This window comes from Ursus maritimus, unplaced genomic scaffold (assembly GCF_017311325.1).
Source record: "Ursus maritimus isolate PB19 unplaced genomic scaffold, ASM1731132v1 scaffold_26, whole genome shotgun sequence".
Taxonomy (NCBI): domain Eukaryota; kingdom Metazoa; phylum Chordata; class Mammalia; order Carnivora; family Ursidae; genus Ursus; species Ursus maritimus.
The window spans coordinates 20156545-20182103 of NW_024425119.1; the positions used below are offsets into that span (position 1 = coordinate 20156545).

Sequence of the window (25559 nt, forward strand, 5' to 3'; positions counted from 1 at the left end):
ATTCATGAGTTGATCTATATAAACATAATTTGTATGAGACAAACTCCCTTCTCCATTCACTCTACAGAAGACATGTGCTTTTATATCTCTGTGCCTTTTTATCTACTTCTCCCAGCTCTCTGCATGAGGAACTGTTGTCCGCACGATAAACTCCTGCTCGTCAGTCAAGATCTAGCTAACATGTCATCCTTTTATAAAACATTATCAAATTCTCCAGGCAGAGATAAATCCTCCATTTTCTGCTCTCATCAAATCCTGTTACACCTCTCTTCTAAAAGTTACCGAGCACCCGTGCTATGCTACTTACCGGGCTAAGTACGGGTAAAAGCTGACAGTTCTCGTGCACTCACCACGTGCCACCTACTGTGGCATCAATCACTTATTTAAGCCTCACAACAATTCTGTGAGTGTGGGCCTCTTTTACCCATTTTACAGATGAGAAGACTGAGGTAGATTAAGTATATTTGCAAATTGATTAAGTGGCAGAGATTTAAAGGCAAACAAGGGATCTTGATTGACAGCCCCGACTGCCTCCCCTCTGGAGCAACTGCAGCAGCTGCTCTAGCCTGTAGACCTGGCAGAGATGGGTACTAGTGCCCACTCGTTTCTGCACAACCAGGGGCTCTTTAAATGGGCAACTTTTGTTTGGAAAATCCCTACTCCGACTAACAGGAATCCCTATTAAAATTGTTGCATGCAATTGCTCATAGAATAAGGGATCCGTGTGCCTACCAATGTGAAACTGTTTGGTAGGTGAACGAACCACATGAAAGTAAAACATAAAGGGAAGGCTTAGATATAGGGAAATGATGTATGTGGTAATGCTAATATATTTAAAATAAGTCACAGTAAACCACAATACACACACACACACACACACACACAGGCATCTTTTGTATTAAGAAAGGAAGTATTAGAAAATAATTTGGAATCTGTGTTAGCTATAGATTGATTGTACTGTTGGAAACCTTTTTTTTTTTTGGTGCACACAGGAGTGCACGTGCTTCTGTGTGTGTGTATGTGTGCATGTGTGTGTGTGTGTGCGTGCGTTTCCTTCCCCTAGCTGACCAGCCAAGTTAGTGGTCTGCTTTTTCCCTGTATGAATCACTACATAGTGCTGCTAGGTGTGTCTATTTTTCATGCACTTGTTAATTTTTATTAATTCTAGTTTTTGTTAATGACCTTTGACTTTCCTTTTTGTGAAAGAAAGAAAAAGAAAGAAAGAAAGAAAGAAAGAAAGAAAGAAAGAAAGAAAGAAAGAAAGAAAGAAAGGTTGAGAGGTGTTTAGAACTGGGCTGCAGTCTGTGGGTCTTCCCTCCTCATCCTTCCTTCCCCCTCTTTCCACCGTGTCTGATTACCCCTCCCTGCCTGCTTCTGCTTTCAATCTCTATCCTTCACAGGCATTTTCAGCCATAAGTGTTTTCACATCTAATCCTGTTTTGGTGTCTGCTTCTCAGAGAATGAAAACTGAGAAAATTTATATGAGACACAATCACTGTCTCAAAGAACTCACAATCTCACTGGAGGAATGGACATAGATATTTTAGAACTCCAAATAACTCAGTGTGATGATTCCTGTATTTTAGTGATATAAAGCATCTTGAGAATGCAGATAAAGTGATTACTCCGTCTGGAGTAGATGAATGTGTGTTAACGACAAACACAAGGAGGAGATGACTTCTAGGTTGGATCTCAAAGGAGCTGTTAGAATGGCTGAGATAAGGGCACTTCAGAAAGAGAGAATAACATCAGCAAAGACACAGAGGGATAAAGTGTTTAACATACTTAGGAAATAGTGTACTTGTCCATTCCTGAGAAATGGCTTCACTGTTAACCATACCTCACATACACACACAGAGATCAGCAGAGCATAGTTTGTTCAGAGCTCCCAATTTCAAGGGACCTTCCTGACTCAGTCTTTCCAAGAACAAAGGAAGCATAAACCACAGTCATGGCTCCATGCCTCCCTTTCCGTCTATATTTATTGTACATATCATGTGCCAGGCACCCGACAGATCCTCAGAGGAAGAGCTGCAGATTTAAATATAAGTGTGACTAAGTTCTGTAAAACACAAAGCTACAGGAAAATAATAGGCTTTCTTTCCATCACTATTTCCTTTCCAAGAGAAAAAAAAGTTGAGAAGGACCAGTCTAAACTACATGAAAATGAGATCAAATTAGTGCTGACGCACCCTGGAGTGAGGTAAGTTCCTGCAGATCCAACAGTGCTGAAAAATGTAAAGGATGGTGCACCTGGGAGATACGTCCCTGCATTTCCAGGGGAAAATTTGTAGCCTGCCTATTACGGGATGTGTGCTGGGGGTAAAAGTTTTGAAAATGCAGAAACACAAATGAGAACATAAAAGTCACCCATAACTCTATGGCACAGGGAAATATACACATATGTGTGTGTCTATGTACGCACTCATGCATGTGTGTGTGTAGGACATGTTTAAAATGGATGGGATAACACCACATGGGACATTGTATCAACAGCTTGTATCATTTAATTCCGTACTATGAGCGGTTGCTATCTACTATCATGGAAATTTCTCCTACCTTGATTTCTGAGATATTTTTCTCTTCTAATTCTTGCTCATTTCTTTCACTGACTTTTCCTCTTCTAATCTCCTCTTAAATCTTGAGGTTTTCTTGGGTCAACACTTTTTCTCTGCTCATTCAGCCTGGTCTTCCAGCATGGCAGGGTCGTCATTCCTTGGTATCCCCTGCTGCCCCTCCACTGATGGCTCCCTTCATGATAGCCCTATATTTTCTAAGTACCCATGAAACATCTCAACTTGAATAGCTCACATGTAACTCAAACTCGTTCTACCACGACCTGAACTCGATTCTTGATGCAATCCTGAAGCCAACTCTGATAAAGCCTTTCCTTAGGTTTTAGAAAGTATTGACTAAATACTGAAGCCAGAGGCTATCATCCTTGCCTTCTCCCTCTTTTTCCCTCCCAATGACCATTGGCTATGAAGTATGATCTTTTCTATATGCAACCACCTCTTCCACTATTCCGTCCTCTTCAGCACTTCCGGCATGGCCTTTGTAAGGGCTCCTTATCATCTCTCTCCTATCCTGTGGCAGGAGGTCCATAACTTGTCTCCTTCCACCACATCCACTCACGCGTATATCAAAGGCTGAATGCAAGAGGAGGAATGAATTTACAAATAGACTATTTTTTTTTCAAGAGATTTTGCAGAGAAGAATAGAAAAGACCAAAACATCTAAAAACATCAAGAGAAGACCAGGTTAAGGCAAAGTTTCTTTGCTTTGTAATGTGAGAAAATTTAAGAAATATTTGTAGACAGCAAGGGAAGGAGCTAGTAAACCTGCAATACAAGGGAGGTTTAACAGGATAAGTTTCCCAAGAATGGCGGAGGGAATGAGGCCCAAGAGCAATGCTCAGAACCCCAAGGAAAAAAAAGTAAGAATAGGTCAAAATCTATATTATAAAGGAGTTTATACATTGAATTCTCAGGTCATCTGCTAAAGGTGAAAGAAAGAAAAAAGTGGACCCTTTGAAAAGATTGGTAAAAGCTTGTGACCACCTGATCTTGAATACTGTTGAATGGGGTTGAGTAGAGATAAGGAACTGTCTGTTTACATGTTCACCGTGGTGTCCCACACCTACCACTGTGCCTGAACATAGTACTCCCCTCAGGACCCATTAGAGAGGCTACGCTCCACCGTGGCAGAAACCTGGTCTTATTCACACTACTCACACCGTGCTTAATCATTTAGAAACTCAAGCGTCAAAAGAATGAATTGGTCTTAGGAAATTCTATAAAAATATCATTAGCCAAATTCTCTGAAACTGGTAGCTTCTCGTATTATCCTCTTAAAGTTGAACTTTATCAGGAAGAATCAAAGACAATTCATTTTCATCTCAGAGATTCACTAATTAAAGCAATTCTTAGAATATGTTTGTATCATTAAAAATTAGGCAATGTCCCTATTCTTACTGATAATATTGTACGATGTTAAGAATGATACTTAAATAGGGGCGCCTGGGTGGCTCAGTTGTTAAGCGTCTGCCTTCGGCTCAGGGCGTGATCCCAGAGTCCTGGGATCCAGCCCGACATCAGGCTCCTCCGCTGGGAGCCTGCTTCTTCCTCTCCCATTCCCCCTGCCTGTGTTCCCTCTTTCACTGGCTGTCTCTCTCCCTGTCAAATAAATAAATAAAATCTTTAAAAAAAAAAAAGAATGATACTTAGTCATTATATTTTAATTACGCAAGACAGGAAACAGAATTAATTTTTTTTAGAAATATCATTTGAAATAGTTCTGAAAGATGTCAAAACAAATATGGGAGGCTTCTAATAAACTCCGAAAAAGTATATTCTATGTCACGTTGAAGTGCCTTACGTAAACAATTAGTTCTACCTTGACTCTGTCCGTGCGGCTGTTGAAAAGTCCGATCCGTCTAATGGTGCTGAGGATGGGATCAGTGGAGTCATCAATCATGTTGTGAGTGGTCACAGGAGGCAGAGACTGTCGCTGAAGTCATAAAGGAAAGAAAATGTCAATTGCGGAAAGAATTAATAAGCGTGACTAATTTCAACAATAGGTCATTGGCAACATGTCATCCAACCTTTATGCCTTCCGTCTTCTGAGATGACACTAATGATGATGACTAACTTTGTGTGGGTTTCAAGGGAGGATAATGGCTTGAAGAACTTCCTTCGGGTATTATGAACACGTGATACTTGTGTTTCTCACCTGCAACCACTACGTGAAAGGCCTAGACTTCTCGACCGCTCTTGGGACTTATTTGGAATGAAGGTGTCCTGAAATTGAGACTCACAATGAGCTCCTCTTCTGGATCCATCTTGCAGGGCTGTCCCCTGATGGTGCCTGACGCCTCACAGTTGTGACAAGATGTCGGTGCATGCCTGTCTTCCATTTTTGCAATAAGTCCACTCAACTGAGAAACATTCACTGTTTCTCGATTATGACTCAAAATGCTATGTTTTTCAAAAATTTTAGGGACGATTTTGTTGTCTTTGGAATATACACAATTTCTCAAATGGACATATTGTTTCCAAAGAAATTTTTTAAGTGGATACAAGATAAGTTCCATCAAAATTTTTTAAAGAGCCCTGAAAAGCACTCAAAAAGAAAATAAGCAAGTTGTCACTTAGGTAGTTGCATAAGAAAGTCTTTTCTAGCTCTCAGGTTTATACATTTCCCAAACTGGCCCATTCCAATAAATTAAAATATTGATCTAAATTGATTTTAACAATCTTGGGAAGTGTTGGGCACTCTTTTCTTTATTACCTGAGTTGAAAAGATGGCTCTTTTCATAATTGTTATATCATCTCGATCCAAAATATTGTCCATGTCAGGAATTTCTCCTCTGTGGGGAAAACAATGTTAATAATAAAAATAAAAATAACTGGCACTAATTCAATGCCTCCCTTGTGTCAGACAGTGTTCTAAGCACTTTAAAAATAAATATAAAGCAAACATGGTTTCCTGATGATGCTCATAGACAAATTCCTAAAGCATGAAGAAGTTTGATAAAAGAACAATTTTGATAGCATAAAAGAAAGTTGAATTCACTTTTAAAGCATTAATGTTGACCATCAGGAGGACACTTTCATTATATTTTTCCTAGTCTTGGGTACTATGTTCACAAGTGGCCATAACTGTCCATCTATAATTTGGTATTTTTACTGGTAAAAGGAAATGATGTATGCTTGCCACCATCAGCCAGGAGGCAACACAGCTTTCGCTTCATATTCTAACAAAATCCATATATTTTATATATCTATTATTATTTTTATAATACATTTTGATTTGATTTATTTAGATTTTATTTTATACATTTATATATTTCATTTATTTTATTATATTTGTAAATGTTTATTATTCATTAAGTAAATATAGGTTACTTAACATTACTTAATGTTAATAAATATTTTAATTTAATATATAAGCAAATATATGTATTTAATATATAAAGTCAATATATATTTTGACTTAAAAATCTCACGAAATCTCCCTCAGTTTCACTTTGACATTTTAACTCTTAATGACAGTCCCATTGAATTAGAACCTATTTGCTTACGTGAATATGTTCTCATTTGTACAACCTGTTTAAGAATTTTTAAGAATTTAAGAATTTAAGAATTTGTACAACCTGTTTAAGAATTTTTAAAAAAATTTTTCCAAGTATTATAATTATCTTTGATGTCTAGAATAGCAATTGGCTTCTTCTTCATACTTAAAAATTCAGTGAATATTTAATAAATGTGTAGAGAAGTTGATTAATAATGTCCCTAAACAGGATTCATTCATTCATCAGATGAAGGATAAAACAAAACCTGTCCCCATGATATAATACATATTCAAAGATTACTAATTCCTTTATCTTTGAAACAAAAGAAATTCATGATAGTGTATAAGTTGTTAAATTTGAATAGCAAAGCCCTAAAATATTTGAAGTGTTAAGTGCTCCCAGCTCCTACCTTAACAATGCATCATAGAGTTTCTTCCCAAATTTTTCCTTCACAGAATGTGCTATGTCCCTGTATGAATTGAAAGATTTATAATTTAAACAGTGTCACAATTTAAAATCTTTGTTTGCCATGGCCATGCTGATGTTTTGTCAATGTATCCTTTGCAATTACAGATCTCTTTTGTGGAACCTCTTCTGTTTTTCCTAGTTGCCAATTTAGTTCAAGCCTTCCAGAGCTGAGGCAGCAGAACACCCCTAGCGGCCCACAGAACTTAACATTTTTTTGCTTGATGATTTTCAGGCAAGGGTGGAGGGCAGGGTGGAGCAGTGGATGGAAGCATAGATATAACAAGATGGCGAATTCATTGTTGATTGTTGAAGCTGGGCTATGGGCATGGAGGGGGTCATTATACTAACCTCTTTACTCTGGCATTCATTTTTAAATTTTCACAATAAAATTAAAAACAAATTCAACCCATTTTTAAAGATTTCCATGGAGGTTTTATCCTTCCACGGTGACTCATTCCAAAGTTTTTATAGTAACACAGTTTGATAGGCACTACGTAATCTGACATAGTAGCCTATGAGAAGAGAACCCGGTAGCATTTATGCTATAATAATGTTTTTTTAAAAGATTTTTTATTTATTCATTTGAGAGAGAGAAAGCGAGCAGGCACAGAGGGGAGGGCAGAGAGAGAAGGAGAAGCAGACTGCCTGCTGAACAGGGGACCCAACGTGGAGGACTGATCCCAGAACCCCAGGATCATGACCTGAGCCGAAGGCAGAAGCTCAACTGACTGAGCCACCCAGGTGCCCCTTGTGCTATAATAATCTTAAAGAAAAAACAGTTTAAGGAGATATATCAGAATTGTGCATGTTAAAAAAATCTCTTGACACTTATTGAGAACATTCACAAGACACGAGATTACCATAGCTGTTTCCGCACTGCCTGGCCTTTCAGCGTTTCCACATTGAAATTATTTGTCTTGGCAGGCATGATGAAAAACACCACCACTGTGACGTCACTTTTATGCACCTTATGAAAGATTAGGAAACACAACAAGTCAGCTACGAAAGGTAAAAGAAAACATCAACAGATGAACCTTAAATTTAAAAAATCGTGTTTTAAATTATCTTCAGATAAAAGAAATACTTATTTATGATTCACAGAGAAATTAAACCCACCTTCCTGCAGCTTAACTCAGAAAAATTTAAATCTTGCTTTCAGTTGAGATCTGTTGATTAACAATTTGAAAATTCATACATAAAATATTTTCCTTAAGCAGCTAAAATATATGGCAATTGCTAGTGATATTACAGTGCTTTTCTGGGGTTAAAAAAAGTCACATGATGGTGAGCTAATGTTGCAAGGCCACAATTAGCTCTTTAAAACTTCACATTGGAAAATCAATGGGGATTTAGTTTTGTTTTACTCTATTTTCTTCTAGTTTCTTCACATTGATTTGCATAAATAGATGAATTACACTTTTCTGTTAAATCTCTTGTTAGAATGCTGCATTTTGTTTTTTTAGTCCTAAAGTGTAGGATCAAGTGCGTGCTCCGGTGCGGCAGGCACTGTGCCGGATGCTTTCAATGCTTAATTTAATCCAAGCCCCATAACACCTGTGCACAACAGATATCCCTCTCTTCATTTTACTAACTGAAAGGGTGGCATGGGTGTTTCAATTGTCTGAGCTCCTATAACAGATTATTGGCAAAGCTAAGATTCAAACTTGTGTTTTTTGATCCTATACTCTGTTTTCTTTTCCTCTTCCCTAGAACGTTCAGAAGGAAATGATATATCCAAACCACTGTGAGAATGAAAGCATAAACTCACTTAAAACCGTGACCATATGAACTTTCACATATTCTGGAAATGACTATCTCCTAAGTGTGGGCACCATATACTTTGTGGCCCCCTCAAAGGTCTGACAGTCTATTAAAATAATCTATGGTAGTCAGAGAATAGGAAACTCACTCCAGGAGTAGTCAATGTGCTATGAAAGAATAAATATGCTATATGAAAAAGAATTTTTAAAAAAAAATTTCCAAGTATTATAATTATCTTTGATGTCTAGAATAGCAATTGGCTTCTTCTTCATACTTAAAAATTCAGTGAATATTTAATAAATGTGTAGAGAAGTTGATTAATAATGTCCCTAAACAGGATATACGTTTGATATAACTCTGAGTCCATCTATAAAGTTTGTTGAATAGAGACATACCAGGAAATATGGAATAAGATTATTCCAGCCTATTCTAGAATAATCTATGTGGTCTTCAGTCCTATTTTATAGAGTTGGGTTTTTATTGATGTATTATTGCCTTATTAAGTGGTATCAGTAAATCTTTCAGTATACGTGGTGCGATGCCTGCTCTAAGGCAAAAATAAATCTATGTCCAAGGAAAAAAAATTAACTGGAGAACAGTACAAGCTCAGGAAAGTTTAGGTCGTCTTGGTATCTCAGGAAGATTGACATTCTACACTGGTCTCCTAGGCTTACTGTTATTTATCCTATATTTTTACATGATAGGATTAGAGTATAAGCCAATAACTTTAATCACTAGCTATTACGTGGTACCATTTTGTATAGCGGCTTCTATTGGCACAGGTTTTATCGCTGGCTTAATTGGGAACCTATAGTAAGTCCCACCCTCCTGAGCAAGAACTGATTCCACATGGAAGCGGGAACCTCCTTTCCCCTCCTTCTTTCCATGCGGTGGGACATCTCCTGGTTTCATAGTTCAAGACTCTTAATCTCAGGGAGGAGGCACGGCTGGTGAGTAGGGAGAGGAATAGCTTTCATGTGCGTCTTCCCCGTCGTAGAGAGAGCAACTGCTTGGTTGCCAGCTGTATGGTACAGGTTCCTCTGAAGGCCTTCTTTGGTTGGAGGAGCACAGCCATGTGATGAGCTAGCTAGGTCTAATAGAAGGTTCAGTATCAGGAAGCCTATGGGTGCCATATACCAAGCCACATCTTCTATTACAGTCTTTAACGGTTTCATTATTTTTGTTTCATTTTTTAGATTTTATTTATTTATTGGAGAGAGAGAGAGAGGGAAGGAGAGAGCGTGGTGAGGTGACGTGAGGTAAAGGGCAGAGGGAGAAGCAGACTCCCTACTGAGCAGGGAGCCTGATGTGGAGCTCCATGCAGGGCTCTGTCCCAGGAGTCCAGGATCATAACCTGAGCCAAAGGCAGAACCTTAACCGACTGAGCCACCCAGGTGTCCCTCAGTTTTTATGGATTTTAAAAATGGCGAATCTTGTTCTCCATTTGCTTGATTTCCTCATATTTATCTCTCAATTGATCAACTCTTGGGACAGGGAAAGGAATGTTGTGATGTCATCTTAAAACAGAACACCACAGGTTTGTGGCTCTCTTAAAAAAATACCAGGTAACATAGATAGATACACAAGTGAACAAAGTGGTGATCCCAATATGTAAATTGAAAGGCTGGAGCCATTTTTAGAATAAGGTTGTCATTTTAAGTTTTCACAATCATCTATCTGTTGGAAACTTCTAAGAAGCCAGAAAGTTCTTTACTTCCCACAGAAGGAAGTCCTCCTATAAAAGTATTGCATGGTGTTCTACAGCGTTCTTACCCTCAGCAGAAAATTTAGCCTGGATAAGGCTTCTAGGAAGATGTCCGCTCCTTTGTTCGAAAACTCGTATCTCCCAGCAATGAAAAGGAACAAAGTCTTTTCAAGATCAAAGTCCAGATGACTAAAACAAAACAAAACAGTTTCAAATGAAATAAGGCAACAGCAACAAAATGTACAAATGAATTCTGTTAAAGTTCAAAGGGGGCTGGGAAAGATAAACATTTACTATAACAATTTTGTTTTCTCTATGCCATAGGTCCCTAAAACACATGTCTTTTTTTTTTTTTAATAAAGAAAAGCATACCCATAGAAATGACCTCGAACAAAATCTTGGATCCTGGCCTTGTACATGGCATGTAGATTTTGAAACTCATGCACCGCTGAAAATTTCTTAACGTTCAAGCCATTTGGAGTAACTACATCTGGAAAATCAAAAACAAAATCATTACAAAAATCTCCTTTTGAGAGAGGGTACCATTGTAGAAAAATAGTGTGTTTAAATATATAAAATTAGATGACCTTTAACATTTCTAGTTTCTATCATAGAACCAAAAATTCATAAGACATCACAATAAATTCTTGAAATAGGAAATTGAGGGTGTGTGCCCAAAATAACATTAACTAGTACAATGAAACATCTAGTTAAAAGCACTAAGAATGATTATTATAGCTTTCATTATTGATGGCTTACTATTGCTCTGAATGCTCTAAAAGCTTTGCAGTGTAATTCATTTAATCCTCGCAAGAAGCAGTGGAAGAGGTGTTCTTATCTGCATTTTCAGAGGTGGAAACTGAGGCCCAGAGTTGTTAAGGAAAGTGTCCGAGAACCAAGTGTCAGTAAGAGTAGAAGCAATGCAGTTGGCCTCCACATGTTCTGTCTCTATCCATGTTGTGCACGAAACTACCTCCAAGCATCTTATTTGGCCAAGCGCGTGGGAAATGTTCTGTCTATTTGGAAAACTGGAAAGGCAGTCCTTTATTTCTAATTCCCAGAAGATTTTACCCAAGCGGGAAGACATATTTGGTTTTCCAGAAAAATTAGTCTGTGACAAGAAAGATCAAGACTCCTCAGGGTACAAGATGGAAACTACCTAGTAACTTGAATACATGGGTTGCTGCGAAAACAAATGAAATTTTTAAAAAGAAGCTATGTCAAAAAAATTTAACACATGGCAATGGACATTTTTGCAATGGAGATTTGAGCTAAAATTATAAGGACGCCATCATTTTGAAGGATATTTTACAGTTAACAAGCTACCTTTTGAAATGGTTCCACAAAATCCACCCAGACTTCATGGTCAAGTTCTCATAATTTTAATCACCTAGCACCTTGAAATACCTCCTCCAGACATTCAGCTAGTATCCAGAAGGAAGACAACTAGAGACAAGATCACAGGGATTAAAGAAAGAGGATATATTCATTAACACTGCTTGGTAGCAAATAACAGACCCAGTGCTAACACGGGTAAGTAGGTACTTACACTGACTTACCTATACTAATGAAGAGTTTATTCAAGGGATGCTAGAGTGTCTCATGGCAAAGGTTTCGCTGGGCTTCAGGAATTAGTTTAAACCGTTAGTTTAAATCACTATGGAGAATCTAGAGTTCTCTCAATCTGTACCTGTTTTTCATTGTACTTCATTGTAGTTTAGCCTTCTTTTTTAAAAATTTTTTAGGGGCACCCGGGTGGCTCAGTCTTTGGGTGTCTACCTTCGGCTCAGGTCATGATCCCAGCATTCTGGGATAGAGCCCCGCATGAGGCTCCCCACTCAGTGGGAAGCCTGCTTCTCCCTCTCCCATCCCCCTTCTTATGTTCCCTCTCTCGCTGCCTCTCTCTCTGTCAAATAAATAAATAAAACCTTAAAAAAAAATTTTTTTTAAATTTGAGAGAGAGAATGTGTGTGTGTGAGAGAGAGAGTTGGGGAGGGACAGAGGGAGAGAGAGAATTTCAAGCAGACTCCCTGCTAAGCAGGGAACCCCACTGGGAGATCTTAAACCTGAGATCATGACCTGAGGTGAAATCAAGAGTAGGCAACTTAAGGACTGAGCCACCCAGACGCCCCTAGTTTAGCCTTCTTTGCATCCCATGTAACATGAAAGAAAAATGGACACTGCCAACAGCTGCAAAGCTGACACACCTATCCGTCAAGAGTGCATCCCTACAGACTCATCTGTTTAGACTCCCTCCTGTGGGAGCATTCTGATTGGCTGGTTTATGCGGGCTATCTACCTCTGGACCAATCAGCTGTAGCCAGGTGATACGGTCATGTTTTATGAACGTGCCTCTTGGCATTGCAACCTCTGGATGGGTCTGGGGATAGTCCCCAGGAAAGTTTTCAAGGTCTTGGGAGGGGTAAAACAATAGATTTCTACTAACCAGGACCAAAGAGGTAATGTCACAAGATGTAGGACTAGGATAGTTTCACACAAATTCCTGGTATTTTCTGAACTTTCGTTTCCTTAAAATAGGAAAGTTAACTTGCTTACACACACCCGGTCACTGTGACAACCCCAGGGCGTAGGCCCATTTCTAGCCTAGCTCGTTTATTCAACAAGCACAGGTTGAACGCTACTGTGTTCTGGGTATAGCTTAGGGTTGGTGTTACCACAGAACTACTGACATTGAGAATTAAAATATATGTAAAGATTTGCATGGTAATAGTGAATGGAATTTTTCCTCTATTATTTTATGCTTTTTTGTTTCAAACAAAAGTTTTAGACTCTAACATCATTTAGGACTGGAAGGTAGGTGACAAACTCAGAGATAATTACCAGGCTTCCTCTTCAGCATATGCTCGGCTTCTATTGCTGTTATTTCGGATACTGTGGTGAACACATGAGCACAATGGACAGAGGCCCGCTCCATGCAGTACCGGTGGTAAATCTGCCTTTCCCCAGCCTCTTTGTCTATGTTAAACTGTGAAAGAAAGAAAGAAAGAAAGAAAGAAAGAAAGAAAGAAAGAAAGAAAGAAAGAAAGAAAGAAGGAAAGAAAGAAAAGGAAAGAACAAGAAAAAGAACAAGAAAAAGAAAAAAGACATATACATTTGACATACATTTGCTCATACAATTGACCTTTGATCAACATGGGGGCTACGGGCACCGACCCTCTGTGTCAGAAATCCGCATTTAACTTGTGACACCCCCCAACACTTAACTACTAATAGCCAACTGTTGACCAGAAGCCTTACCAATGACAAAAACAGTTGATTAACACACATATTGTATGTGCATTATATACTGTATTTTTACAATAAAGTAAGTTAGAGAAAAGAAAATGCTAGTAAGAAAATCATAAAGAGAAAACACATTTACAGCACTATACTGTATTTATCGAAAAAATCCGTGTATAAATGGACCCACGAAGTTCAAACCCATGTTGTTCAAGGATCATCTGTACTGATCCTTCTACACAAGCAAAACAAAATCACATATTATTCATATTGTTTTTCCTCAATGCTGTGTAAAGTCTTACAATCACAAAAAAGTGATGATAGCTTTTTACTAAACCTATTACTAAAATGCACAGCTACTCATGCTTTAAAAAGTATTTTTCACTTCATTTCTGCTTCTAAACTGCTATTTGATCCCTTAAGTAAATATTTCTACTTTGCTATAATTACCTAGAATTCTTAATTTTTTGGTATTTTAATTATATTTACCTCCCTTACATCTTATAAATATTGAGCTATTTCCTTTCCCCATTAACAAAGAAACAAAGCTAAAAAAAAACAAAAAACAAAAAACAAAAACAAAGAAACAAAGCTGACATTACGCTCAATACCGAAATTCACGCTCACCATTAATTCACTGAAAAGATATCCAACAAAGAGAAGAGACAAATGCTTTTCCAGGGCTGTATAACTCTCACAACTGTATAATTTCAAGGGGGTATACAGTTACTTTCATTGGACAGTGTGTTAGATTATGCAATCATCCATTATTCTGAGTATCTTAACTTAAACACAAAACTTTAAAAACCAACATGCCAAGCACCAAACAATTAAACAGTTGTGGGCTTTTGCCATTTTACTTAGTTGCTGAACGTTGTCTCACATAGCTGCAGATGAAGCTAGCAGTGTTTAAGGAGAAAAGTACGTAAAGTTTCTGGTATTACATTAGCAGGGTGCTCTCCATAATAAAGATTATTAGAAGCTCAACACTATGCATTGGGTTCTCTTCTAAGCACAGATCATATTTAATCCTCATAAACCACTGAGGCTTGTATTTTGTCTTCAATTCATGGAGGGGAAAATTGAAGCTTGTAGAGGTTAGCACATCTGCCCAAGATCACATTCTTATTGAGTGTCTTAGCAGAGCCCTGAACTGATCCCAAATTATTCTGATGCCAAGCTTGTGCACTCTCCTGCTTTTATATCCTTTAGACTCCAGCTTGACCAACAAGTCAGTCCCAGTAATTACTGTGCTATATAGAAGAAAGCACTGAAAAAGACTCATCGATGATTCTAAAGATTACAACAAAGAAAGTCCTAGAGCATTCTTTCTTGACTGTAAGATTTGTAGTATTTCTCTGAAAATGTTTGAAGCAGAACTCGATATGACATCCTTGGATCAGCTGAAGTTTTCCTCAAAGCTCTATTTGGCTGGTCTCATTTATTCAAGCAAATCTCTCATTCAACCAACATTTGTTGAATGATTTGTTGTTTCTATGGCCTTCAAAGAGCTTATAAATTAGTGAGAAAACAGGTTAAAGTTAGGCAGAAATGAGTAAGTGCCTGAGGAAGGTGTAGGATCAGAGTGGGACTGATCCACTCTGGCTGAGAATAGGGAAACGTATCTCATACTATGCAAGTGTTCGTATGGTCAGTATCACCTCCAGAGCATAAGATTTTCAAGGGCAAAGACCATGACTTGTTAATCTTTGTACTTCCAAACTGATTGGATGAATAAAATGGCATTTGGACTGGGACATGAAAGTTTAATTTGGGGAAAGATTATGTGGACTGAAAAATTGGCTGCCCTAAAGAACACGTATATTAAGTCACACAGCATCTGATTTCCTGATGTGACTGTAGCATTGGAATAAGATAATAAGATGATAGACAAGGCTAGGAAGTTAGCTGTTGTCCTGTATACAATGGAAAGCACTGAAAGGGTTTGTTTAAACATATGGTAAAGACAACCTATGGTTAGGAAAGCTAACTCTGGAAAAAGTATGAAATGTTTCCTATGTTACTGAACTTTTATGAAGATTAAATGAGATAACACATTTAGGAAAGTGCCTGGCACAGTAACTTTAGTTATCGTTACTACTATTGTTGTTTTTACAGAAAGTAATAAAATTTCATATATGGGACAGCATTCAACATCTGGACATTTAGAAATAAGAAAAAGGGATTTCTAAAAGGGGGAAATTAAGTGTGCAGATATTTAAGGGGAGGACAGCAGAGGCCTGGAGAACCCGTGAAAGGTCTCCATGAAGACAGGCTTGTGCCTCTTCCTGGTCCCGTGGGGCCCCTTACCTCCCAGGCCTACCGAATGCATGGCCACATCTGTGGTTTACAGCAACCCTAAGTGTTTATACAGGTTTTCCACTTTCCCACATGTGTATGATAGTCTGTTAAAATCTCTGTCTGGGGGGTTCCTGGGTGGCTCATCGGTTAACCATCTGCCTTCGGCTCAGGTCACGATCCCAGGGTCCTGGGATTGAGCCCCATCCAGCACCCTGCTCAGTGGGGAGTCTGCTTCCTCCTCTCCCTCTGCCCCTTCCCCCCGTTTGTGCGCATGCTCTCGCTCTCTCTCAAATGAATAAATAAAATCTTTAAAAAAAAAACTATAAAATTTCTGTCCAGTAATTCCAACATCTAGGACATATTTGGCCCTGGTTATTTTGACAATGGATCTTACTTTCTTATATTTTCATGTATCTCATTACTTTTTGTTGAATTCAGCACAATGTGTATAAAAGAACAACAAAATGAGGCAAAGTATATATGAGTCAGTAAAGCACAATCCAGTGACAGGGAGGATTGCCCTATGACTGAAGGCGATGAGCTCAAAACTTGGTCAGACAAAAGAGTTAAAATCCATCAAGTGATTGTCTATGTTTTTTTCCACAGTTTTTTATACTGCTGTTCTTACATTTGCATCCAGGAAATCCTGAGGCTATCAAGGAAAGAGAGGCCAAAGCATAGGAAAATCAATGACCTTTTTGGCTTTTTTTAAGCAGTATTTATGTAGCCGTTATAGTTGAGGGGAAAATCAATCAATGGCTGGACCCATAGAATGAATTTGGAAATATCTTCTGGGAAGGGTGCCTGAGTGGCTCAGTCCGTCAAGGGTCCAACTCGGTTTCAGCTCAGGTCAGGATCTCAGGGTTGTGGGATCGAGCCCTGTGTGGAGTCCCAAGTGGAGCCCTGGTTTGAGATCCTCATTGGGCTCCTTGCTCATCAGGGACTCGGCTTCCCCTCTGCCCCTCCCCCTGCTCGCACTCTCACACACTCTCTCTCAAATAAATAAATAAATAAATAAATAAATAAAATCTTTAAAAAAATATCTTCTTGGAGAGTCTCAGAAGATTTCATACGCTGGTTGAAAGTGGTTGAAATGCTATTTTAGTTAACAAATTTAACTAAAAACTTAAACCAACATCAAAGTCCTGTGAATTGACTATTAACAAAACACATTTTCAGTTGACAATTAGTATCTGAGTAAAATAGTTCTGCTCTTTCTGTTTTTATAAAAGTTGGGTACTTTTATTCTTGTTCCTGTTCTTCCCCCATGTTTATTTGCCGGAGCCAGAGCCTTACCCCACAGTAGCCAGAGTGTTACCCCCACAATACCCCTCCATTAGCAACTGATTCCGGGTCTTGCATCAAAGACTAAATTATGACTCATTTCTAATGTTGAACTTTTAAAAACTTTTCATGCATATAACTTGTTATTACATAACATCCAGATTCTAAACCTGCTGTGAGCATGGGGTGGGGAGGGGATCTGCTGTAGAAAATTATTACATGGGCCTTTTCTGTGAAAAATGATGATGAGTTTCACTCAAAATCTAGTTCCTAACTATTTGTGATCTACTAGTCACTCTGCTGGGCAGGATATTTTACTAGAAAGACGGGCTGGGGCTGACGAAGCTCACATATTTTAACCAGTGAAGAGCTTTTTAAGCTGGGGAGATACATTTTGAAGAGATCATGATATAAATACTGACCTTTTATCCAAAGGATAAGATTGTAATATGTAACTATACACTATAATCCTTTGCTACTTAAAAACAACGAATAATATCTGATGAATTTTATTTGTTTTTATTCATTGTTACTATATAATGGTCTTAGGTATTCTGAAGTAAAATATTTGATGTGCCTCCCCAGTATTTTCTCTTTCACAAAAATCAAAGTCTGCTCTTTTCTGGGAAACAAGGTTGCTGAGCCTATCACAGATCACTGGTTTGCCCAGTGATCTTAGTAGTATACCATTATCATATACCGTTAGGAAATTTCTTTGATCTGTTTTCTAAATTCCTCGTTAACTTTATTTTATTTATTTTTTTTAAATTATTTGCCTAGGTTTTTTTTTTAAGATTTATTTACTTATTTGACAGAGATAGAGATAGCCAGCGAGAAAGGGGACACAAGCAGGGGAAGTGGGGGAGGAAGAAGCAGGCTCATAGTGGAAGAGCCTGATGTGGGGCTCGATCCCATAATGCCGGGATCACGCCCTGAGCCAAAGGCAGACGCCCAACCGCTGTGCCACCCAGACGCCCCCCTCGGTAACTTTATTTTAAAGGTACATCTTATGTTTACAATTTGACCTTGAGGGTAGGCTGAGCGTTTTAGAGGAAAGCTCTCTTTAGGACCACACACTGCTTTGCAAATGTTTAAGTTTGTCAGATATAACTTTCCTGCACTCAAAGGGTCTTCAGGATAGTAGGACAGCTTTCCACTATCATTATCTAAGTGTGCATGTATTACACACACACACACACACACACACACTCACACACATATTCTGTTTCTAGAATCCTAAAACTTTTTAAACTGGAAAAGTCTTTAGAAATCAACTTTCCAACTTCCTAATTTTCCTGACAGTAAATGGAACCCTAAAATGCTAAGTTGATTTGATTGGCAATCTAGATACCAAACTGTAAAACACTGACTTTCTGGTACTCAAATGCTTTGTTGATACTGCTGACATGATGATATAAAAGATACACTTTTATTAATCTGATTTAACTGTCAGCAAATAAAAGAAAAAGTCAAAACTGAATGACTTTGGATATAGAGTTGGGCAGTCTTCTCAGATAAGGAAACCCAACTGTTCGGTCACCAAGGACCCACATTCCTGTTTTAAATAGCTGACTTACTCAACCCCCACCCCGACTCCACCCACACCTTTCAGAGTTACGGGAGAAATCTGACCATTTGTTCGCTTGAAAGAGGGAGGAAGCCCCGTAGCGCAAGTTGCATGCCTAGAAGCCTCGGTCTGCAGCTGCCACTCAGGGCTGCGTGTGGACCCAGCGTCCTCACAGTGTCTCCTCAGCTTCAAGACACACAAGAGTCCAACCCCCTTGCACCCACTATGCCTCTTTGGATCTTGGATCCTTTGTTCCAAAGTAGACACGCATCCGGCCTGTCACCACTACGCTCTATTGCACTCTGACAAAGTTAAACTGCGGCAACTCTCTGTCACGTCAGGGGAGGCTTTGTTAGGAATATTGATTAGTTAAAAGGGCATTTCTGACATCTGGCTGGCAGATGAAATGTAAAGATCAATACTTCTCATCCTTCAGCTTCAAGGATAAGAAAAGAAAGGTGGTGAGGGGGGAAGGTGGGAGGACTATTTACCTTATCAAGATGGTTGTAGAAATCGATGTTTGCCGCACAGAGATACCTCCCAAGCAGTGTGGCGTGAGTGGTAAATATGGTAGCGATGGGAAGTTTCCGAGCTCGAGAAAGGATCAGTCCAGTTCCCGCCTGCCATTCATGGAATTGGGCAATGACATGCTTCCCATCTGCATTATCTGTCACCTACGTCAGAAAAGAAGCATTAGAACAGTTGTTGGTAAAGCTCGATCTTGATCACTGCCCGCAGCTTTAAGGAAAGTTATCGTGCCTATAAATTTTAGCAAAATTTAAAGAGTGCTAAGCATGAAGTATGGGGATTTAGCAAGCAGAATTGTTTTATAGGGTTTAGCTGCACGTTCATAAAGCCCAGATATTTTTATGGCATTATACTCCCTTTCAGGAATGGATCAGATTTATTTTTGTATCTACAGAGGGGCCTCATAGAACAAATGCACAGTAGGCACTCCATAAATATTCATCAGATGTATGAATGAATAATAGCAATAATATCCTTGAAGATATCACTGAGCAGCTGAATCAACGGGGACTACCCATTTACAAGCTTCTTTTGAAATAAACGATACATGGCTTCATGTTTTAAGTCAGTCTTATTTGGATCTCCTGTTCTTTGAAGCCAAAAGCACATTAACTAACATATTATTTTAAGAATATGGAACTGGGCAGAAGGAGGTGAATAACTTGCTCGGAAGCAAATCCTAATTTAGTAACACACTGAGGACCTGGGTCTAATCCTGGTCTAGTTCTAAAACTAGTGTTATGTGCAAATAATGAATCATGGAACACTACATCAAAAACTAAGGATATACTGTATGGTGACTAACATAACATAATAAAAAATTATTATTAATAAATAAATAAATAAGTAAATAAAACTAGGCAGGGCGTCAGTTTCCTTGCCTTAAAGTTACCTTGTTTCACCCCTACAGAAATTTAATATTTATATTCCACTCCCCTTTTGACTGCCTGTTTCCTCAATGGGGGAGTAGAATTGATCATGCAAAACACGTGCATTCAAGGAAACTAAGCATAGGACTGGGAATTCTAGAGTTCACCCAAGAAGGCAGTTCTCACACTTGGAGGACATCAGCAGCACCTAAGGCTGGTCAAGGGCAGACATCCAGGTCCCATCGCCAGGTAATCTGATTCTGGGCTGGGGACAAGAGTTTGCATGTCTTACAAGTGTGCAGGCGATGCTGCTGCTGGTGGTCCATGGAAATACTACTGACTTAGGTTAGGACCTTTGTAGTTCGAAGTACTTGCTCTTCAAAAGATTCCTCATGGTAATTAACAGGTGCACAGATCGGTGGCAGCCAAGAGGTGACTGCAGAAACACGGCTTGCCCCGGCACCTTGGATTGTTAATGTTTCTATTTACCCTTTGAATCAAAGAAAATGTGTGTTTCTGTAATAGCTTTACTTTAGAGAACACTGGGGTTTTCACTTTCTTGCTTCTCTCCTCTCTGGTGTTCCTTTTAACAGAAAGGATAAGAGCGCGCGCACGCGCGCACACACACACACACACACACATGGGCTGGCCTCAGCTCTGAGGGCCCTGGCTCAAGGAGGCATTTTGCAGAGGAAGAGTTGGTTCCACCAACTGATGCTAAAACAAGACTGCTGATTGTCTAGAGGCCAGATCTCGTCAGCACCCTCGCCCTGTTCTAATTCTGTCGCCAACACAAAGCAATGCAACTGCCCCTTCACCTTCCCCTTCACTTCAAGGCAGCTTTTTGTGGCTATTGGAATACGACTTCATCAGTAAGAAAGGCTGGTTAAGGGGATGCGCTGCCGACATACGGTTCTGAGATTTGTCCTTAGACGACACGCCCACGTTGCTAAGGACGCTCTTCCTTCACCGTCTGGTTTTTAAGTTAGGCATAATCATTTTGAGGTAATGCAAGGAATGCAAAGAAATCCTCCTTTGAGAACTTAAGAGAGCGCGGGCTTGGCTCGTTTCACAAGGGTTGATATCTAATGCTCTTGGGGCCTTTGAGGTTTGGGGGGGTTGGTTTTTTGGAGGGGGGTATTTCACTGCTACAGATCCTTAGCAACTGCTGAGATCACTTCAGCCTTTAGAAAATAATGAAAATACCTAAAAGCCACTGCAGTTGCCCAAGCACTCACACGTAAACAAAACCCAATACTTCAAGCTATTTTCTACTCTCATAAGTCTAGAATTTAGGTCCATAGTGCATGATGTATACTGTTTTTTGCTTGTATATATATTATCATCTATGTAGCAGGCAATATAATTGGTGCTTTGATACACATCATTCTATTTAAATCTGACATGAGGTATATATTAATAATAAGCTGTTCCAAAGGCTAGTATTTAGTTAGAGGAAGGCTGAACATTTTCTCAGATTCTTTTGAAATGTGTTAGGACAATCGTGATGGCATCACCTCATTTAGCGTGATCTAAAAATCATGGGATCATGGCTGAGCACAGAGCACAGTTATGCTTCTCCTCTGTTGTAGGACTATACAATAAGCTGTACCTCTTTTAAGAACCAGGCAGTTAAAGATCCGAATATTAGCATGTCGTTGGCTTCTCGGTCATGATAAGGGATGCCGACACTGCACGCTTCCCAGAGGTCACCCTTCCACCGGTCCAGGTTCCAAGCCGAATAGCCTATGTCAAAAAGCACCACGTAAGGACTCCCCTCTATCAGCCATCTTCCAAAGTGCACCTGCCACATAAAGAACACAGAGCTTTGCAGTAATACCAGGCAATGCAAGGGAGAAAACGGCATCTGTGCTTAGGGTATATAAACTGTATTTAGATCTCAACAGCACACTATGCAAGCTATAGAGGAAACTAGTGGTAACACAAAGCATCTGATATTTGAGCCTGAACATGGAATGGGTTTGCCTCCATTTATCTAAACCTCCAAGTTCTTATCCTTCATTAAATTTGGTCATAAAAATGAAGTATCTATATCATGTAATCTCTGTCCTTTTTTTAAAGATTTTTATTTATTTATTTGAGAGAGAGAGCATGAAAGAGTGAGAGAGAGTGCGCATAGGCGGGGGCAGGGAGGGGTAGAGGGAGAGAGAGAAGCAGGCTCCTGGCTGAGCAGGGAGCCTGACGCAGGACTCGGTCCCAGGACCCTGGGATCATGACCTGAGCCAAAGGCAGACACTTAGCCTACTGAGCCACCCAGATTCCCCAATCTTTGTCCTTCTGTTTCTCATTCCCTTCCTGTGACCTTGAGCTCACGGTTTTAGGATTTAGTATCATCATCTATGTTTTTATGATAGACTTGTAAGATAAACTGCTTTGTATCTTTAATTTGTAGTTGGATATAATATCTACAGTGTCACTTATTTTACTTTATGCAACAGGACTTACTATAATATTTCACGCTAGAAAAATTTGTTTCTATAAACAAATGTGTATGATTTCTCTCATTCCTCCTATCAAAAAAAAAAAAAGTGACACGAAGTATTTCTCAACATGGTTGCTGCCAGGTGTCTTAACTAAATATATTGCCCAAGATACTTTATCTCTTTAATCTAGCAGCTCAAAGTCTAATCCTGTTACGTTCTTCAAATCGAATTCTTTTATTCCTGTTTTATCATGTACAAGTTTTAATGTATTACCTATATCATTTTTTCCCAATTGTAATTATATAATCACCTGTATATCCAAGTTTCAACTTTTTTTTTTGGCTTTTATTTTTCTATAGTAATTTACTCATTCTTTTGTCTTGACTTTTATTTTAGGTGTATTCTCCAAATACGTGTATGCAACTCCATAAATCACTTCAAGCCCTTCTTGGAGGTTGGCAAAAGCTGAGAGCCTCTCGTTGGTATCCAGGCCTCTCTAGTAAACCGAACCTGTCCACATTGTTAAGTTATTGGCCCTGTGACTCTACCCAAAGCTGAATTTGGGGAGCTTGGAAACCCATTTGATCATCATTCTCTTCCACAGGATTCAGAAATACATGGTGATATCTCTCCCATCCAGCCCTTGCTCAACACTGAAAAACCCCCATTATCTGTCAGTTGTTTCCATTGTAATTAGTATGTATCATGGCACTCTTCCCTTTTCAGACTGAGTTTTCCTTTTCAATTGTTTTCTCTTTAGGACATTCATTGATTTATGAATTCATTCAATGAATAGTTACTGTCTGCATAATATATGACATATGATACACTGAGCTGAGATCATAGAGAAGTGTTGACACTAGAGAATGTAAGATGGCGTGTTTTGGCTTCCAGTAAGTTCTTGGCTGTGACATGGAAATATCCTTACATCAGAAATCCATTTAGAACCTTGAGACCAGTCAAACCATTATGCTTTTCACCTCCCTCGTCTTTCATGAGAGCTTTAAGGCAAACCCCTTCCCATGTCTCACTCTTTCATCCCAACAGTACAACATGCATCCCTCTCTCACTTTCCTAGGTTCTCTATGCTTCACTCACTGTGACAGATTGCCCTGGTGCCCTCTGGGACCTCAAGTTCCCTTCATTTAAATCTTCTGCATCTTAAGCTTTGCATAGACCTTGTAGACACTGCTACTTACATGGACATCTCAATGAAGGCTTCTCATCTTTTCCCCCCCAGAAACTATATTCCTGGGGTCAGTATGAAGGAAGTTTAGATCTTTTAAAATCACACTGAAACTTATTATTTGTGTATAAAGACAGCTTCGAAATTCATGTTATCCAAATATACTGCCTTTCCTTGTCCTATTAATCATCTGGCTACTTTTCCACTTTATTCTGGACAACTTCAAACTCTGTTTTTATCCTACACACTTAACTTCATAGTTTTCTGACTTTATTGACTTCAAAGAACTTCATGTCCATGGCATTCCAGCTGCACAAGCTCATGGCTACGTTGTTATCCTTGTCAAAACCCAAATTGTTCCTTCTCTGAAATATTCAGCCTGAGCATTCTATTACTTGACTACAACATCTGTACCTCCACTTCTCTCACTGTTTCTCCCAGCATATATAGTCCTTTTTTCCCCATCAAGACCTCCAGTTTCTGGAGGCCGCCATTTCTTCCTACATCATTGCCTCTGGCTTTGCTTCCTTTCCTACCACTTCAGACACAACTGTCCATCAATTCAACCGTTAATTCAGTCGGTCACATAATCATACCTAATTATCCTTTATCTTCATAGAAAAATCTTATTGCCACAACTTCTGTACCCTTTTCTTCACCATTCACTCATTCCTCAACCCACTGCAATCTGATTTAACCCTCTTCTCCCTTGAGCCTGTATTTAGCAAGATTACCACGAATGACCTGAATATTGCTAAACCCAACTGACATTGGTTAAATCTTCCATTGACGTAATCCCTCCTTCCTACTTGAAACTCTCTCCTTCCTTGTTTTGACCTATTGCTGTTGTGATGGCAACAGATTAAGCCACAAACCTAGTGGCTTAAAACAACATAAATTTATGATCTTTCAGGTTTGGGAGTCAGTAATCTGAAATGGGTCTTTGGGGTTAAAATCAACATGTTGGCAGAGTTGCAGTCCATCTGTAGGCTCTAGGGGAATCTGTTTCCTGGTCTTTTCCAGCTTCCAGAGGTTACCTGCATTCCTTGGCTTGTGGCCTCTTCCTCCATCTTCCAAGCTCATCAGACCAACTTCTGCTTCCATTGGCACATATTCTTTTGATTCTAATGCTACTGCCTCTCTTTTATAAAGACCCCTGTGATTACGTTGGGCCCACCCAGATAATCCAGGCTAATCTCCCCACCTCATGATCCAAATCTACAAAATCCTTCTGTTATATAAACTAGCGTAGTCGCAGGTTCTGAGGATTAGGATTTGCACACCCTTGGTTGTACATTACCAGCTGTGTTTGTACTTGTGCAACCTCCGAGGGTTTTCTTAATGTAGATGTTCTAACGTGTTGACATTCCCAAAGATTTGGCTCAAAACATTTGCTCTTAGTCTATAAACTTCTGCTTAACACTGTTATCAACACCCATAGTGTCAACTACAGTTTAAACACAAATGACTGTCCCCAAAACATCTCTATCCTCTATCTTCTGCTGAGCTCCAAACCTATTATCCTATTAGACATTTCTCAATGGTTTTCAGAAGGTGCCTCAAATGTAACCTATTTACAGTCAAATTCATCATCTTTCTCTTCCCTAAGTACATAGCTTCTTGTGAGTTCATGTAAATGGTGGTCTGTTCTCCCATAACAGGTTCCTAGTCTTGCTGAGTGAAGTGTCAGTCAGTGTCCCTTACCTGGCAGCCATGTTTATTCATTGAGTCCATTGCTCTTCTAACAGCATCATTTACAGGTTCACACTGTTCCACCTGAGTCTTCAAATTATGCTCAAAATATGGGCCAATCAGAAAATAATTGTCTCCCCATTCATCTGCTGTGGTTTTGGCCTTCGTCTGAATCACAGTATAGATGCCACCAACTGTTAAAAAGAAAAGGTTCCATTTATCATTCAGGTTAGTATTTCCTTGTAAGTGATGAAGGCATGGAAACGAGTTCTCATTTTTAAGGTAGCATTTAGGATTTATCAAGCACAAGGGTTTATTTAACTTTCTGAAAGAAAATTTTTAAAAGACACTAACAAATAGTTACCACTTGGTTCAAAGCATGCGTATTTTAAAGCCTTTTCTGGATGCATTTCATGGAGCAGTAGGTTGGCAGCAGCTGAG

General features: G+C 39.1%; 1 protein-coding gene across 1 annotated transcript in view; it reads right to left on the bottom strand.

Moving 5' to 3' along the window:
• Window positions 1–25559, bottom strand: part of GYS2 (glycogen synthase 2) — a 46521-nt gene that overhangs the window by 12073 nt on the left and 8889 nt on the right. The window contains exons 2-11 of the mRNA XM_008693113.1: window positions 25131–25312; window positions 21409–21600; window positions 18891–19073; window positions 12849–12993; window positions 10380–10497; window positions 10076–10196; window positions 7402–7508; window positions 6483–6542; window positions 5290–5368; window positions 4396–4509 (exon numbers count right to left, since the gene is read on the bottom strand). Of these exons, the coding sequence (XP_008691335.1) occupies window positions 4396–4509; window positions 5290–5368; window positions 6483–6542; window positions 7402–7508; window positions 10076–10196; window positions 10380–10497; window positions 12849–12993; window positions 18891–19073; window positions 21409–21600; window positions 25131–25312 (1301 nt within the window). The remainder of the gene's footprint in view (window positions 1–4395; window positions 4510–5289; window positions 5369–6482; window positions 6543–7401; window positions 7509–10075; window positions 10197–10379; window positions 10498–12848; window positions 12994–18890; window positions 19074–21408; window positions 21601–25130; window positions 25313–25559) is intronic.